The 16,524-nt window shown below is 35.9% G+C and overlaps 1 protein-coding gene across 1 annotated transcript in view; it reads left to right on the forward strand.

The window, feature by feature from the left end:
* Positions 1-9,760, forward strand: part of LOC105163986 (transcription initiation factor IIA large subunit) — a 10,737-nt gene extending 977 nt beyond the window's left edge. Inside the window, exons 3-12 of the mRNA XM_020694869.1 lie at positions 1-38; positions 140-379; positions 618-669; positions 808-866; positions 5,377-5,511; positions 6,920-7,036; positions 8,788-8,851; positions 8,940-9,094; positions 9,213-9,296; positions 9,418-9,760. Coding sequence (XP_020550528.1) covers positions 1-38; positions 140-379; positions 618-669; positions 808-866; positions 5,377-5,511; positions 6,920-7,036; positions 8,788-8,851; positions 8,940-9,094; positions 9,213-9,296; positions 9,418-9,441 — 968 coding nt within the window. The 3' untranslated portion in view covers positions 9,442-9,760. The remainder of the gene's footprint in view (positions 39-139; positions 380-617; positions 670-807; positions 867-5,376; positions 5,512-6,919; positions 7,037-8,787; positions 8,852-8,939; positions 9,095-9,212; positions 9,297-9,417) is intronic.

Here is a 16,524-nt window from a genome sequence, read left to right on the forward strand (position 1 = left end):
AGTATGAGCCTCCAACTGCTGATTTACTCGTTCCCCCTGTAAGGTTTCGGTTTTATGTGACTGCCGTCTGAAATATGATCTTGTTGATGATGTATTAACTGTTCCTCTGGTTGAAATTTTGGTTTTTGTGTATGTTTAGACTCCATTGCAGACTCCTATGCAGACACCATTGCCAGGAACTGCACAGACACCATTACCAGGAATGGCACAGACGCCATTGCCTGGAACAGCACCAACTCCTCTTCCTGGAAGTGATAGTAGTTCATTGTATAACATCCCCACTGGTGGCACCCCAATCACTCCCAATGAGTATACATCTACTAATGAAAACGGTGTTCCTGAGGTAAAAGCTGGACCTGGAAGACCTAGCCCCTATATGGTATCAACATTTCCTGAACCTCGACTTTTGTAGTGTGGTCTGACTTTTCTTTCTCACATGAGAAATTTGTTTCCAGAAACTCATTCACTGTGTTTTTTCACTCGGCAATTATGTGGTTTGCTGTAATAATCTTAAATGTTTGAAAACCCTCTTTCTTAAATTAGGTAGTGAGCTATATTTTCGTTTTGGTTGGTGATAAAAACTAATTTTTTTTTCTTTTTAAATTTTAATCCTGCAGCAGCCACCTTCGGCTTGGATAAACCAAAGGCCTCCGCTTGATGTGAATGTTGGTGCGTATAATAATAGAGTCCTTGTAAACAATATAGAGATGTGAACTCTGTTAGTCTCTAGATAAAGATGATAACAGGTGGAAGGCTGTGTTGTAACTTTGCAATTCCATATGCTATATTATTGCTCTCATTTTGCAGCTTATGTGGAAGGCCGGGAAGAGAGTGAGAGGGGAGCCCCTCATCAGCCAACAACTCAGGTGATTGTTCATTTTTCTTAACTGTCTAATTGAATTAGTTTTACTTAAAACAAAGCGATTTACTGTTTGTATTACTAAAAGGTATTGGGTTCTTACAGAACTAATGCCCAGTGATCACTTTTTAATGGTAAAAAGTCAATCACTTGGTTATTATAAGAAGTTAGAATTGTTTGGGATGGATGGAGATGCCAAAAAATGTTTGGTACTTGTATCTCGGGAAGTACTATTCTTTTTTGTTGGATGAACTGTACTGGGGTGAAAGCAAATTGTCACTGCTGCATTTTTGATTGGAGATTTTGGTTGATGTTGTGTTTTAGATGTAAGTGATTTGCTTGTAAATTTCTTAGAGCTTATGATCATAAGATGGCTTGCAAGATATCTCTTTTAAGAACCTTTTTGTAGCCTAAATGAGCTTTATATACCAAATCCTAATTTATCAATTATGTATATAGGTGCTCTTCCTTCTGGAATAGAGATGACTGGATATATTTCTCCTTCCTCGTGCTCTCTTCTAAGAAGTAGTTTAAAACTCACATCTTGCCTAGGAAGATCTTGGTTTGGGAAAAGAGCAGAAAAGTGGGTATGAGATGTATAATTCATTGGGATAGATGATGTCGCCTCATCTTGTTTTGGCTCCACCTAGTTAGTACCAGTGTTTTTTAGACTGTGTACTCACTCTAGGTAAGGAAAGCACACAACAGAAGATGCATATAGACAGATTTTGTTTGGTTCTGACTTTGAAAAAGAAAAGGATAATGTTGATCTAAAGTTAAGTGCTTTATATAATTTATTATGACAAAGAAGTGTTTGGAATTCAAAACTAAAGAAATTTATGCCATGTGAGCTAATCATGTAGGCAAATTGAAATTCTGTGCTGAATAACATTAATTGCTCATACTAAGTGCTGTAATCCAAGGAAATCTGTCAAAATGACAATTGCTGTTTCAACTCAGCTGAAGGTCAAAGATCTGCATGGTTACTCTGCATCATTTTACCATAAATTTGATGGTTTTTGTATCCATGTTCCAAATATATAAGGAGCATGAAGATATTCACTGCTTTTGCTTTCCATTTGCGAACATGGCTATGATACAGAGACACTGAAATTATTTAATCAGACAACTCTTGTGAAAAAGATTAATTATAGTTCATATCTGTTGGTATCCAGGTTAGCTTGCATAATACCATATGATGAATTACCACATAACATCTATGTACTTGCGCTCATTTTCTCATGGATTTGAAATTGTAAGACATGAACAAGAGTGTTTCAAGAGTTTTGGAGTTTGTTCCTATCTCCTACTTTGTGTCTGTGGTATAAACCCAGAGTTTTGTACAACAAATCTTGGTTTTATATGTGGGGAAGGAAGATTAAATTAGCGATATGGGCACCTAGGAGCATGCATCTGATTGTGCATTGTAGCCCGTGGAAGACCCGGTAGCTACACAGAATGATGGATGAGTGTATAAGCTTGCATCCATTTGTTTATTTATTTTTGTGTGTGACAGAGGGAGGGAGGGAATTTTCATGATTAATCCCACTTAAGCAGGAGTAACTATTTCTAGTGGACATAGAAATAAGTATTCCCACTTCTAGTGGAAATACTTTATCCTTCGACTCTTCAATCCTATATGAAAAGATGTTTCCATTTTTTCTGATTTGAATTATCATCGATGCCCTAGGGCAACCAATTTTCTTGCTAAAGAATAGGTGTTGCCTTTTCTTGGTTTGAATTGTTGTCGAAGCCCAAGGTTGACCAATTTTCTGGCTAAAGAGTACAAATATCCATAAACTAGAACATGACAAGAACTTTTGCTGTACTTTTGGTAACCATACTTCCATGTAGAGTGCAATCACCTTAAAAGTAATTTATTCCCATGACCCCTTAATGAAATAAAAATTGGTTGTCTCGTCTCCATGTAACACGACTCTGTGCACACAAAAATATCATACTGTCAAACTGGTTGAGTTACTATTTCTACATATCTGGATATGTAATAAATACTTAATTGCGATTATAATAATGGTCATATAATAATTTTTGTTATGCTACAAAAATGTATATGTATAATGTAGAATGTACTATATATGGAATTAAACCAATTAGTTTGCCATTAAAATTAATTAAAAAACGTCTGCTCCTTTTTAGATACAAGCTCTGCTGTTGATATTATTAACTTTATATAGATTTTACGTGTTTTTTAACTAAATACTATTTTGGAAGAGATTGATCCAAATTTCATTTTTCTTATTTCCTAGAAATAGTCAAACAAGACATCCTTTATGGTATTGAAAGAATAAAGAGTTGCTTAATAACTGTAAAATTTCCTGTAAAAGTGAAAGTAATATATTTCAAATACTCCAGGTCACCATATTAGAAGTCAGAAATTGCATACTGAACTCAAATGCTTCTAGCTTCTTTTGACCTTAGTTTTGCTTTGTATGGTGAAGTCTGTTATCAGTGAATCATTTTTGTTCACAAGTTTCAGAAATAGCAAGTTACGGTTGACTAATAAAAGGAAACACTAGGAAAATGCTGAAGTTTGATGCCCTTTGCCTAAAGTCCCATTCATTTATGTCCTTTGCTCGGTGTGAGTTTAAATCTATGTCCCAATCTTCCTGGATCATTTTTCATTGAATCGGATATTTCTGGAAAACTAAATGCTAACCCTTCAGTGGTGGTTCATTTATGGGATACGTATAATATCTTTTGTTTTTTTCTTTTTTATGTTTTTGTGTTTTCTGTTCTCATTTCCTTTTACCTGAAAATGTGCTGCTCTTCTACATTGTAGAATGTCCGAACAATTTATTAGAGATAAAAGAACTGGCCTCTTGAACCTACGTAATATGTTTTTGATAATTGACATCCTTGAAATGAGGGAGCGAATAAATATTTTTTGAAAGTCACATCTAAATGGAAACATAAGCAGAGAGAAATGTAATGTTTGTTGGAATATTGGTAAGATATAAAAAAACATAATGTAAGAAGTTCAACCCTGCTTCTTCTCTGTAGGAATATTATTCTGGGCTATAGAAATGCTCTCTTGTTGTTCAGTAGGAATATTATGGTGGCTGGTAATTCAAAAATCAAGTCACCTGATGAAATTCTCGTGTTCCCTAATGATCCACTATAAATAAGCCAAACTTCTTGTAGTGATTTAATGTTATTAGGGCTAATCGAGCTTGAGTCAAGCTTTAAATATTTTCAGGCTTGCTCTTCATGGGCTTCTTAATTAAGGCTCAAACTCGAGCTTGACTCACTTAGGCTTAATTTAAGTATAAGGTTCGGTCACTAGAGCAAAATTACTATGTCTTTGAGGACATAGATTTATTATTTTAGTATTTATGTCATCATTACTAATTTGGTGTGTCTGTCCAAATTCAATCACCTTGGTGGACGACATAATATTATTTTAGTTCAATATCATTTTTTTAATTAAAATATAGAAATATTATTATACAAACTACTGTTATGATCATTGATGTTAGTAAGAATCATAATATTATGAATACAATTGCAATATGATTAAAATGACAATGATTCGAAAAGTAGACATTGTGAGTTCTTGGATACCTATTCTTTGGCTCTAGCTCATCCCCTTAGGATGCTTGAGCTCGAATCTAGCTTGATTCAGCTTAGCTCTCACTTGTCTTGCATATCTAGATAAAGTTAAATGAAATATTACTGAATAAAAGTGTTGCAGTAATGATACATTGAATAAGCATATTAGTAAGATAAGATTACCTTTCTGTGATGTTCTTCCTGTTGAATTACTTTTTAGTTTGAGGGTTGGTACTCTAGCATCCATGTCAATCCTCAAGAAAATGTAGTCCCCCATTCCATAAAGATGTATTGTTAATGAAAAGCAGCATTATGACAACTTTTTTCCACATACCCTTGTTTATTAAAGTTGATAAGAATAGGAATAGGTCAACATATGGTTAAATTTCCATGCAAAAAGTTTCCATCATAAAAAAAAAAAAAACTTTTTTCAGCCACATAATTAACTCCATTAACAAAAGGAATGTCAGTGAGAATTGATTTTGGGTTGGGAAGAGAGAAAATTGCGATGGTTCATTTAATGAAAATGATTAATTTTTTATTTTTATTTGTTACTTGAGTGTGTGAAACTTCTTTGTTTGCATCTGTTGCACTATTTTATTATGGCAGGAATGATCAAATTTGTCCATTAAAATTTAAATTGAGGCTATAACAATCGCTAAACACATATTTTCTATAATAAAGGGCAATTGGACAAAAAAGAAAGAAAAAGAAGACGAAAACAAAGCATTCTTCTGGGATAGTGGGAGTGTCTTTTGCACTACGTTCTCCTGCAACAGATCTCTTAATTGCGATTGCATTTCCACTGAGTAACAGACATAATGCTGGGGAGATATATTTAGGGTTTTTCATGTCTTCTGGATTGCATAAATGTAGATCTCGTTCTCTTAAATTGTGATTGCATTTCCACTGAATAACAGACATAACGCAATGGGAAATAAATGCAGGACTTTTTCATTTCTTCCGGAAAGCGTAAACGTGATGACTTGCCTCCTCAGTACCGTGCTGGTGGATACATCCCACAACAAGATGGAGCGGGAGACAATATATCAGATGAGGACAATCGATCACAGAATTTAAAGGTAGAATTCTTGTCTATCAATTACCTCTGGTTATTGGATTACTGAAACGTTATTGGCATTCTGTATCTAAGTAGAAGGCTGAGATCCTTAAGGACTCATTAAATTTGTATTTATCCTTTAGTAATATCATTCAACAACTTCTGAACTGTTGACTATTTGCTAACTCAGGGAAATTCCTAGTTCTATCCGGGTTTTGTAGGTTGTCTCATTGATGATTATATTTTACATGCAAATTGCTAAGGTACACAAAATAAATGTGCACAATGTGCATGTCAATGCCATATGCCAGTATCACCAAGTTACTGCTAGACTTTCCTTTGTAGTTTCCAATTTGCCCTGGTATTTTTGCTTTTAAGGATTTATGGTTTATTCATCTCAGAGGTCATTGAAAAGTTTCAATTTATTTAATCTCCATGGTAATTTTCTCTTTTTGTATAAATTTCTTGTGATTGCATGTAAACACCAACGTTTTAGCTACCACTCCTGTGGGCTGGAACTGTTTGTTAAACAATTTGTTTTCCTGCTTTAGTTTTTTAGCTTTCATAAAATGATTAGCAGCTGAATTATACAGATTTAAATAGAACCAATCTCCTAGTGCTCGAATTATCTTCGGGTATCCACAATCCAGGGAAATTATTGCACCAATTGGGAAAATTGGGTAAATCTCACCCATTTTTTATTTCATTCAACAGAACCTAATTTAGAGCCATCAGCATAATGTGACCTTGTTTCTAAAGAAAGAGTAACAATTTGAAAATAGGAAAAAGATTGATGAATTCTACAAAAATTGTGGGAAAAGTACCAATTATTCCTCATTTTTTTTTGTTACGGTATATGCTATGGAAACTGGGGGTGGGGGGGTTTTGAGGTGAGAGTCAGGGATGGGGGGTTATTCACTATTCATTCATTTTATTGTTGTAGGGCTATCCATCATTGAGGCATTGCCACAGGCAGGAAAATGGGAACAATGATGTTATCTTGTTGCTTGTTTGAGGCTTAATTCTTATGGAGAGTTCAATTATGTGTAGATCTTAAATTTTAATGGTGGTGCAACATTTCAAAATTACTGTTTCCGACGTTTCTCCATGTTAGAGATGGGGACATACGTATGACCTACTCACTGGCAATTCCATTGGTTTCCTTGTCAATTTCAATCGGAAAAATAGGGACTTTGCAATGGTTTGTTACATGGTAAACAAGGTCAGCGTGTTTTACAACACGCAGGTTGCTTAGCAATTCTATTCTAAGCACGATTTCTTCAGAGAAAACTTAGGTTTGACTTTGACTTGTCAGATGATTTTGTCGGGATGATGCTAGTCTCTTCAGTGTGTTATTAGACATTTTTCAGCCTCTGTCTATTCTCTTGTCCATTCATGGCAGCTTCATAGACTTCTAATTGTCATTGCAGGTGGTTCAAGGGGGTAACCAACAAATGTTTTTTCAAGTGGGGACAATGTCTTCTAGGATTCCTCAGTTGGATGGTCCAATACCTGATCCATATGATGATGTGCTTTCGACACCCAATGTGAGTTTCCGCCTTGCTGTTTTACTGTAATTTGTAAATCACACACGCATACAAATAGTGATACTGATTATCTTTATTGTATTAGCATTGCAAAGTAGTAGCTCTACAGTGTTATTGTTCATCATCATAAAGACAACCGATATTGTAGATTATCCGTTGTTCAATCTATATCCACCTAAAAGCAGATATGTGGATCTGTATGTATCTTGTTTTCACTTGGAGAAACCCTTTTTGGTGATGATTGCCCTGTGCTGGGCATCGTTCCCATATTTACTGAGACATGTTTCTCTTTGTCTTTATTTCTCTTTGTGGTCTATTCTTAGGTTTGTGACTGAAGGTTTGGATGTTGCAGTGTTTTCTTACTATTGTCTGAAATTGCAAAAGAACAAAGTGAAACTAACTTCTAAGTCCAATTGCTATTTAGTACCCTATGGTCCTGAGGTCTGCATTAGTTTATCTTTCTAAATGTGGTATATCATCAGTCAGTGCACATTCCTTATCCGTCAAAATTGTTCTATGTGACGATGCAAGAAATGCATATGATACAATTACTGGTGCTGGTGAAAATGTGGAATGCTGGGTCTACGTTTCTTTTTAAACAAAGATTAGGGCCCAGTTTTGTGATTCAAAGGTTTGCATAAATGGGGGTCTATTCTCTTATACTTCTTGGTACAACATATGCTATCATGTCGCATCTTGATGAATTGTTCTGTCAATGTCTATGAAAGATTAATTTAATCAAGAGCTTGTAGATTTATTTTTCCTTTTCTTTCTTTTTTAATGGTTTGTGGATTAGTTAAGAAAGCTACCTATTAGCATGTCAGATCATGTTGTCTTCTCGTCCATGATCCGCAGATGTAAAGTTTCGGTTGTTTGTTGATATTATAAGCATCCCATCTGTTGCAACTCTTTGAGTCAAATTCTGACTATTAGGATGGTTACTTTTCTTTTCGATAGCATATGTTGTACCAGGCAAAGATGGACATGTTATATGATGTCCGCATGAAACTATGATTGGGCCACTATATGTTAACTATCCTGTCTTTGTTCTGTTTCTTTAAATGATATTTTGCAAAATTTAAATAAATATAATTTGACAAGGAGCACTGTCTGAATTTCGATTATGACACTAAGAGGCACTGCAGATTCTTTTCTTCCATTTCTAGTTTGAATCCCACATTTCTGTTGTAAAGCTGAGATCAAACTTTACCGTACCCTGGTGGCTTTTTCATACCCCTTTTGAGCTCATGCATGCAATGCTTGGAGTTCAATTATTTTATGAGAAAAAATCTGACATGTTGCTTAACTTTTATATGTCCAATTCCTGGATCTTCATAGTTGGGCTGTTAGAGCTTGTTAGCATCTCCTTAACAATTCAATGGCAAGCTGCTATGCTTGAGAATTGTGAATCTTATTTGAATGGTTCGCATTTTAAACAAGTATTCAGTTTTTGTTTAGTTAAAATCTGATATGTGGAGCAATCTTGAAAATTTTGAGTGATACTTAATTTAATCACAGTGGTTGCCATGCGCTTGTATTCCATTGGCCACAACAATTGAAGATGATGGCTAATCAAGTGTGGCCTCATGTGCATTTTCTGTCTTGATTATTTTCGTTCGCAGTAATCATCTAATATTGTTATTGTTCTATTTTTGTTTCCCCTCTAGGATGCATTAAATCTTTTGCGTTATGAATACAATGTTCCTTTCTCTGTTTCAACTAACTTGGTTACTTTATTCTGACCTTCAAAGATATATAATTATCAAGGAGTTGTCAATGAAGACTACAATATAGTGAACACGCCTATGCCAAATGGTAACACTGGTCATCTAATTTGAACCACTTGCGGCATCTTAATAGTATTTATGCTCTGATGTTGATTTCCTCTCAACTGCACTTCTAGAGATGCACGCAGCAACTCCTGCTCCTGTTCAGAATGACACTGGAGATGATGATGATGATGAACCCTTGAATGAAGATGATGATGATGATCTAGATGATGTGGACCAAGGGGAGGATCTGAACACGACACATTTGGTTCTCGCTCAGTTTGACAAGGTACTTAGGAAACGTTTACTGGTTCATTGTTTTGATGGTTTTCTTCTGATGTTGCTTACTCGTTCTCTCAGCTGTGTATTCTTTACTATGAGTTGGTCTTTGATACTTCTTTATGTAGGTTACAAGAACCAAGAGCAGGTGGAAATGCACATTGAAGGATGGCATTATGCACATAAATAATAAGGACATTCTGTTCAACAAGGTGTGTGTTTTTCTTAGAAGGCCCTCTTTTCGGAGCCGTCTGATGTGCTCATCTCTATGTTTTTCACTGCTTATTTCTATAGAAATCTATTTGAATTGTTTGGCTGCTGGGTATTTCTCAGGCCACCGGAGAATTTGACTTCTAATTTTGTTCGAGAAATGCCAAATGGCGGCCACGCTCAGTTCAGGAAAACCAGAGATATTTCTTATCTTTTTTATATTGTCTTTGGTCTCATATTGAATGAGGACTCGAGAAAATCAGAATGAGTTGTGATGGCCACATGTACATACAGAGTTTTGGCTCCAGTGGATTGAGTTTAAAGCTCAAGTATCTTGACTCATGTAAAATTTCATTTACGTATCCTTTGAAGATTTTGTTATTGATGCCAATTTTACTTTGTATTAGTAACAATTACGCTCGCACTTGATGTGGTAAATTACGTCTCATATCTTTGTGGTTTTCCACCTCTCTCCCTTTTTGGTTAATTTTTGTGCTTATTATTTGGAATACCAGTAGGGCGAAGCCATTGCAAACAGATTCACACATATCTGTTTACCCGTCTATTATAAATGCACCTGGAATTTATCCGTCATACAACAGAGATTTTACGAGATGGTTGGACTTCCCATCTGCACTAACGGTGTAATATTTACACGACCATACGATGGTTATGCCATTTTATGAAGTATCGTTGTTGAAATACTGAAAGTGAACACTGGTTTCTTCGAATCAAACATTCCTAGACATTTATTGGATGAAAGATAAACACAAGGTTGATACAACAATGAGGGGGTGATTAGTATGTAGGAATGGAGTGGGAATGAATGGACTTTTTTGAGTCTCTTCCTGCATCAGACTGGTATGTTCAAGGTTTAGGAGTAGTTTTTTCCATGAGAATTCTTATTCCTTTATGTTGCACTTCAATTGATAAATTTGGACTTGATGAAAGAATTTGAAGAAATCATTTCAAATAATTCAAGAAGAATTTGAAATTTATCAATGTTCAAAAAATATAGTTCAAAATTATAATTGAAGGATTTGAAATTTTTTATATTTAGACTTGTCCAAACAAATTTAAGGATTTGTTATTAAGGGTTTGAAATCTATAATTTCAAATTTTTCAATCCAAATGTAATCTTAGATAAAGGATTAGCCATTTCCTTTCCCTAACAGTGATATTGGTTATTTCCACCATGCTGGAAATTTGTTTATATATATATATATAACTTTTAGCTTAATATTTACTTTTAATTATTATAATATTTAAATACATCATGTGTCTAGTACTGAAAAATAATTGTGTATGCATAGTAATAAAAAAATGATATCAGTTTTGATGCGTGCAAAAGACACACGGTTAGAATCCTCTATGGACTTAAGCTTTTTGGTGGGCCAAATTCTTTGTAGGCTTTAAAAAAGATGAACTTGCTGTAATAAAAGAGAATATAAAAGAAGAAAAATAATCTATGGTGAAAATTACGAGGAATGCATGCGTGTGATAAAGATTGCTTGAAAATGCTCGAAAAAATCCTGCTTGAAGAGATTGAACCTGTTTTATAGTTGAAGTCCCAGTGGTTAGGGAGTTTGACCCCGGAAGGAGTTCGGGAGGTTGTTGGCAGTAGATTTCTTGGAGTCTTGATCTGCTGGTTGAGAGTTTAAGGGAGTCTGGCGGGTTAGGAGACTTCAACAGAGTGGAGATCCCATCTCTCCATGGGTCTGCCCTCCTGGACCTTCTCGTCGTGTCTAGCTCCCAATGTGGTCTCTCTATCTAGACAAGTGCTTCATTGTCTGCCAAGGTGGCCTTGGGCCTCGAAGGGGACAAGTCCTTCTCTCTTGGACCTTGACTTACTTGGGCCACAATCGAGGGGGAAGGCCTATGAGGCTTTTTCGGGTCTTCTTTTTTGCATTGGGCCCTAGGGCTTCATTGTTGAGCTTATAAATGGACTTCATTTTGTGCTACCTATTTGTAACTACGTCATTTAGTTTCTTCCTCTCAGTGGAGGATAAGGTCAGCCTAATCTTTCTTAGAGTAGAGAGCTCCTTCTGGTGGGGGAGTCCTTCATCTTCTTCAGAGAAGGTCCTCCTTGGCGGGGATGTACTTATTCCTAAAAATAAGGTTTGGAGACATCCCCCTTGGATTTCGGCATCTGCTTTGTCAAACTTGGTCTGAAGGCTAGGATCTAGCCAGTTTTAGGGAGCGCCCCGCATGCCCAATCATTACCTATGCCTGGGGGGGGGGGTTATGGTAACTATCCCTGCATGTGCTCGACGTCCCTAGTAAACGTCCAATGACGGGAGGTTATTTGGCTTGAGAGTGACTTAACTACCCATTTCTCTTCATTTAGCAAAATCTTTCCCACTTCTTCCCCCCCTCCCAGACTTGGAAAGAGGTTTTTTTAACATTGGAGGCTCTTCCTTTTATTTCCGTAAGTCTTCTGCCACTAACTTCTTCACCTTCTTTTTAAGCTTTCTTTTCCTTTTTACGTATGTGTATTTTTAAATATGGCTTCTTCGGATGAATCTGTGTGTTTTGTGGGCGAGAGACCGGCCGATAGGATCCCTCTAAGCTGGCCTAAAGGCCTGTCTCCTTGTGGGCTAATGGGCTCTTACCATGCTCCACCCTCTTTTAGAGCTGTAAATGGGAGCTCATACCAGTAATTATTCCTTCTTAAGCCTCATGCTTTCAAAGACTTTCTATTGATATTTTGGTGGGGCCTTGCTTTGGGCCAAGTGTAGTTTTGAGAATCATTCAGTTCCCTACTTTGAGGAAGAAGGAGCTAATTCAATCCTTCTTCCTCAGAGTAGGGAATTAAATGATGATGAAACTACACTTGGCCCAAAGCAAGGCCCCACCAAAATAAAGGCCCACTAGAAGGCCCCTGAACCCATGAGGGCGGAGAAGGACTAATTCCTAGCCAGAGCTCTTGTTTGCAAGTGTAAAAGAGGGTGGAGCATGGTAAGATCCCATTAGCCCACAAGGAGACAGTCCTTTAGGCCAGCTTGGCTACCGCAGCAGATGGCAAGAAAACATTCGTCTACATGAGAGGGAAAGGTACATAATTGATGATGGGGCTTGAAGATAAAGGATGGATTATCCACGCCTCCTAACGATCCCCAGAAATCGTGAGTTTATCCACTAGAAGGCTTATCCAACTGAGATTCCCATGGCCAACAAAACTCCTTGGAGATCCTCGCCAACTGTTCTTGAATTTTGAGGGGGCTTATCCACGACAACTGTTGACCCGAGTACCTAGGGGTCACACTTCTTTAGTCACTAGGGGACTGTGGTTGTAAAAGCAAAGCTTTACCTGTAATGCAATTTTACACAAGTACTAGCATGAACGCACTCTATTAAGATCATTTTATCCTCATTCTTAAGCACTCATCGCTATCTTATTTTGCTTAATTTCATCTTTCTATGATTGTTTACTAACTTGAGCGTTAGAATTTCAATTTTTTTTTTTTTTTTTTGCAGGTCCCTTGTCTTTGACTTAGTTAAAGAACTCGAGTCCAAGATCTACCTAACAAGCTATTTTTACTCGCACCACTATTGAATTCAGCATATTCAATTTATAAAATATGAATAATTAAGTAAGTTTTTTTTTTCAAAAAAAACTAAAGCAAATTAATTTATCATAAAATTAATTTAATCTATTAATAATTATTAGTTTTTAATTAACAATTATGTGAATGCAATCAACAAAGGTAATAATAATTTTATTACCTTCTAACTTATTGTGTATACCAACTATAGGAATGCTATTCAATGTGGTTCGATCCTTATTCCTAAATTCATCCCACCCCCACTTAATTCATTCCTACATACTAATCATGAGTATATTACTGTTCTCCCATTGAATATTCCGTTTGAGCTGTAATTATTACTCAATATCATGGTTAATTATCGAAATTCAAATTTCACTAGAATTACTTATAAACAAATGTCTACTTCGGTTCTATACACTATTAAAAAATATAATATTAGTGACAAAATATCCAATGATAATTTTAAAGTTTGTCACTGAAAGTATGTATTCATTAAGTGACAATAATTTGGTTTTGTCACAATAGAATTATTGGTAATAAAAATATCCATAAAATTGTCATAATAGATAATAAGTGACGCATCTATAATATTGTAATTTTTATGACAAATTTTTACTAATTTGTAGTAATGATAATTTTCAAAAAATAATTATGACTAATAAAACTACTAAACTAAATATTATGGTAACAAAATAACTTTTTTGCCACTGCATATATAAAATCAATGACTATATTAAAACTGTCAATTGAATTTTTTGTTAATTTTTTATTCTTTTTAATTGATGATTCAGTATTAACAGATTATTAATTTACCATTGCAGAGTTAATTAATGCGTTTCCTCAAATGCATATGAATTGAAGATCAGGAGTAGTGGACGATACTCATAAATATATAGAATCAACATGAGAACTGCTTATTTGATAATAACATAAGAAATCTGAAACAGCCCAGATGAACAAACAAGACAGACCATCCGAGTTTTCAGATTTTTGTGCCTGGTGACCATACAAGGACTTGAACAGCATAAGCGGAACCAGTTGATTGTTATTCAGAATAAGATAACCGTGCCCATTCTCGTGCAGGAGGAGCAAGCAATCTGGAAAACATCAGACGACATTGTTGACAATCATGCACTGCGCCTGGAAGACAGCACTTAGCTTTGAAGGCTCCGTCATGACGCCAACAGCCGGATGTTTCCACCCCTCGGCCGCCTCATTGCTACCGCCCGTTGCATTCGTTTCACCGGCCGGTTCTAACTCTTTTCCTTGGGCAGCGAACGGCGTGATAGGAGAAAGCAACAGTGGTGATAGGAAGGGTATGGCAGACGCACAGTCGACATCGGCCCATTTAACTTCTGCGGTGGTGTCATCGAGCTGGAGTGCAGGCGGGGCGTGTTTCTGCAACCTGGTAGAGGGCTTATTCCTCTTCTTGTTCTTGTGGTCTTTCTTGCTCCTCTCCATGATTTGGCGACGGTTTAGTGATTAGAATGAAATGATGGAAAGAGGAAAAGACGGGGGCTGGCAATATGACGATGGGAATTTGTCTTGAGGAGCGCATTATGTGGTTTCTGTTACCTAGTAGTGATAAAGGGTGAAGGCAAAAATAGGTTTCATGTGCCAGTGGCATGTAACTGATGGGAGTTTTGGATGAAGCATTAGTCTTTCACATGTTTTTTGTATAATTTTTAGTTAGTTTTTTTTTTTTTGGTAAAATTGCATAAACCCCCTTTTATTTTAAAAACTCAGCAAAAAACCCCTTCTGATTTAAAAATAGGTAAAACAACCCTCTGTGTTTTAAAAACTAAGCTCACTCTCCCTTTTTCTGACCAAAGTTGTAACGCTGTTAAATTTATACATTTACTGGCTTATATTATATATAAATAATTAAAAATTATTAGTATATATATATAATTTGGAAAAAGAAAAAGAAAACCCTAACTGTCACACCCCCAAGCCTCCCCCCAGCCACCCCAATCCCCACCACCTATCCCTATCCCCACCATCGCGCCACTGCCCCCGCCCTTGATCTGGCGACGTTGCTGTCGTCCAGATAAAAAGAAAGAGGGCGACGACAGGATAAAAAGAAAGAGGGCAACGTTAGAGAGAAGAAAGAGGGCAGATGCGTCGCCGTCGCCTTTGCCTTCCTATGGTGTGCGGCGGCCGTTGCCATCACCCCCAGGTTTTTCTTAAAAAAAAAACAAATTATTATATTTTAATTATTATTAGATATTTAATTAATTATTTAGTCCGAAAGGCAAAAGAACTTTATCAAATTTTCTCTTTTCCTGCATTTTCAAATCAGTTAATTTGGCATCGAGTTCACCATGCTTGCTGCGAAAATTTATAGGCATTATCTTGTTAAAGATCTTTTCTCTTTTCAAAACCTGTATCTCACTACCACTTTTAGTGGTAAAGATTAACAGATTCCTTCAATTATCCTGCATATACCTTGCAAATGTTTGAATGAAATTGTTACCAAGCAAGATATCGGCACCTGTATCATGAAAGTAAATAGGATGTGTTTTTTTCCTGAACCAAGGTGATCCAAATGCTCATCTGATCATGATCTTGGCTTCTCGTATTCCCCTATTGAGTATCAGGATTTTCTGTGAAAAATCCTTTCCTGCAATAATGGGTAAGATTTCCCTTGCTTCTTTAGGGAAAATTCCAAGTTTAGCCGTGCAAATCCCTGATCCTGAATCAATATAAGTTGCAAAATATTTTTTCTTATATCGATCTTACAACATACCAATAGATATATATATAGAAAAGGGACTTGTCATTCAATCATTATGGTAACACCATCAAGACTAGATTCCATTTCGTTACCTTTTTCTTCCCTATGGTTTATGATATTCGAGGAAACAAACCCCAAAGTCGTATTCCCATTTTCTCGTCCTATAACACCTGTAACTAGAATTTCATGGCCTGCTATTTTTAACATACCATCATATCTACCAACAACAGGTTGCTGCAAAAGATATAAGGCATCACAAGGGAAAAAGTTTTCTCTCTTAGTGATCGCAAATATAACTTGTATTTTTTTCAATCCTTCGTGGTATCTAAGTTTTACGTTATCTACCCTAATATCTTGAGGAGTTAAACTTTTAATAACTCTTTTTCCTTCCCTTTACAACCTATAATCCCATCTTCCGAAAAGGACATTCTGCTATCAAACTAAATTTTAGAGCTAAGTGTTCGATGTAAGACTAGGTGGTCTTTTATACCAATATCAATACCACCTATTCTAGGTATCTAAGTGGATTTGGTGCCATAACCTTAGCAAATTGTGTGAAAATTCTAGGAATCTTAATGTACTCATTCCTAAGAAATAAATCTGAATGATGTGTATTGGAAATGATATAAGCTATTCTATCAGTTATAGAATATGGTTTATTAATTTTTTTCATTAGATCTTTTCTTTTAAAATCCTAATGAATGGTCAAGACTTTCCTGAAATCCTGATCTGCTAGGTTGTATGCAATCCTAGGATAAATATCAAACATTAATTTTCCTGCATACAGATTTTCTATTATTGTCCCAAGATAACCACTTCTCAAGTTATTAATTCTTCTATCCGTTATTGATAAATGTATTTCTGAATCAATTTTTTTCCTTAAAAGTTGCTTTTATTACTATTTCAATAGTTTCTATATGGACCCATTTCATAGTGACAACTACT

This window comes from Sesamum indicum, linkage group LG6, assembly GCF_000512975.1.
Source record: "Sesamum indicum cultivar Zhongzhi No. 13 linkage group LG6, S_indicum_v1.0, whole genome shotgun sequence".
Lineage (NCBI taxonomy): Eukaryota > Viridiplantae > Streptophyta > Magnoliopsida > Lamiales > Pedaliaceae > Sesamum > Sesamum indicum.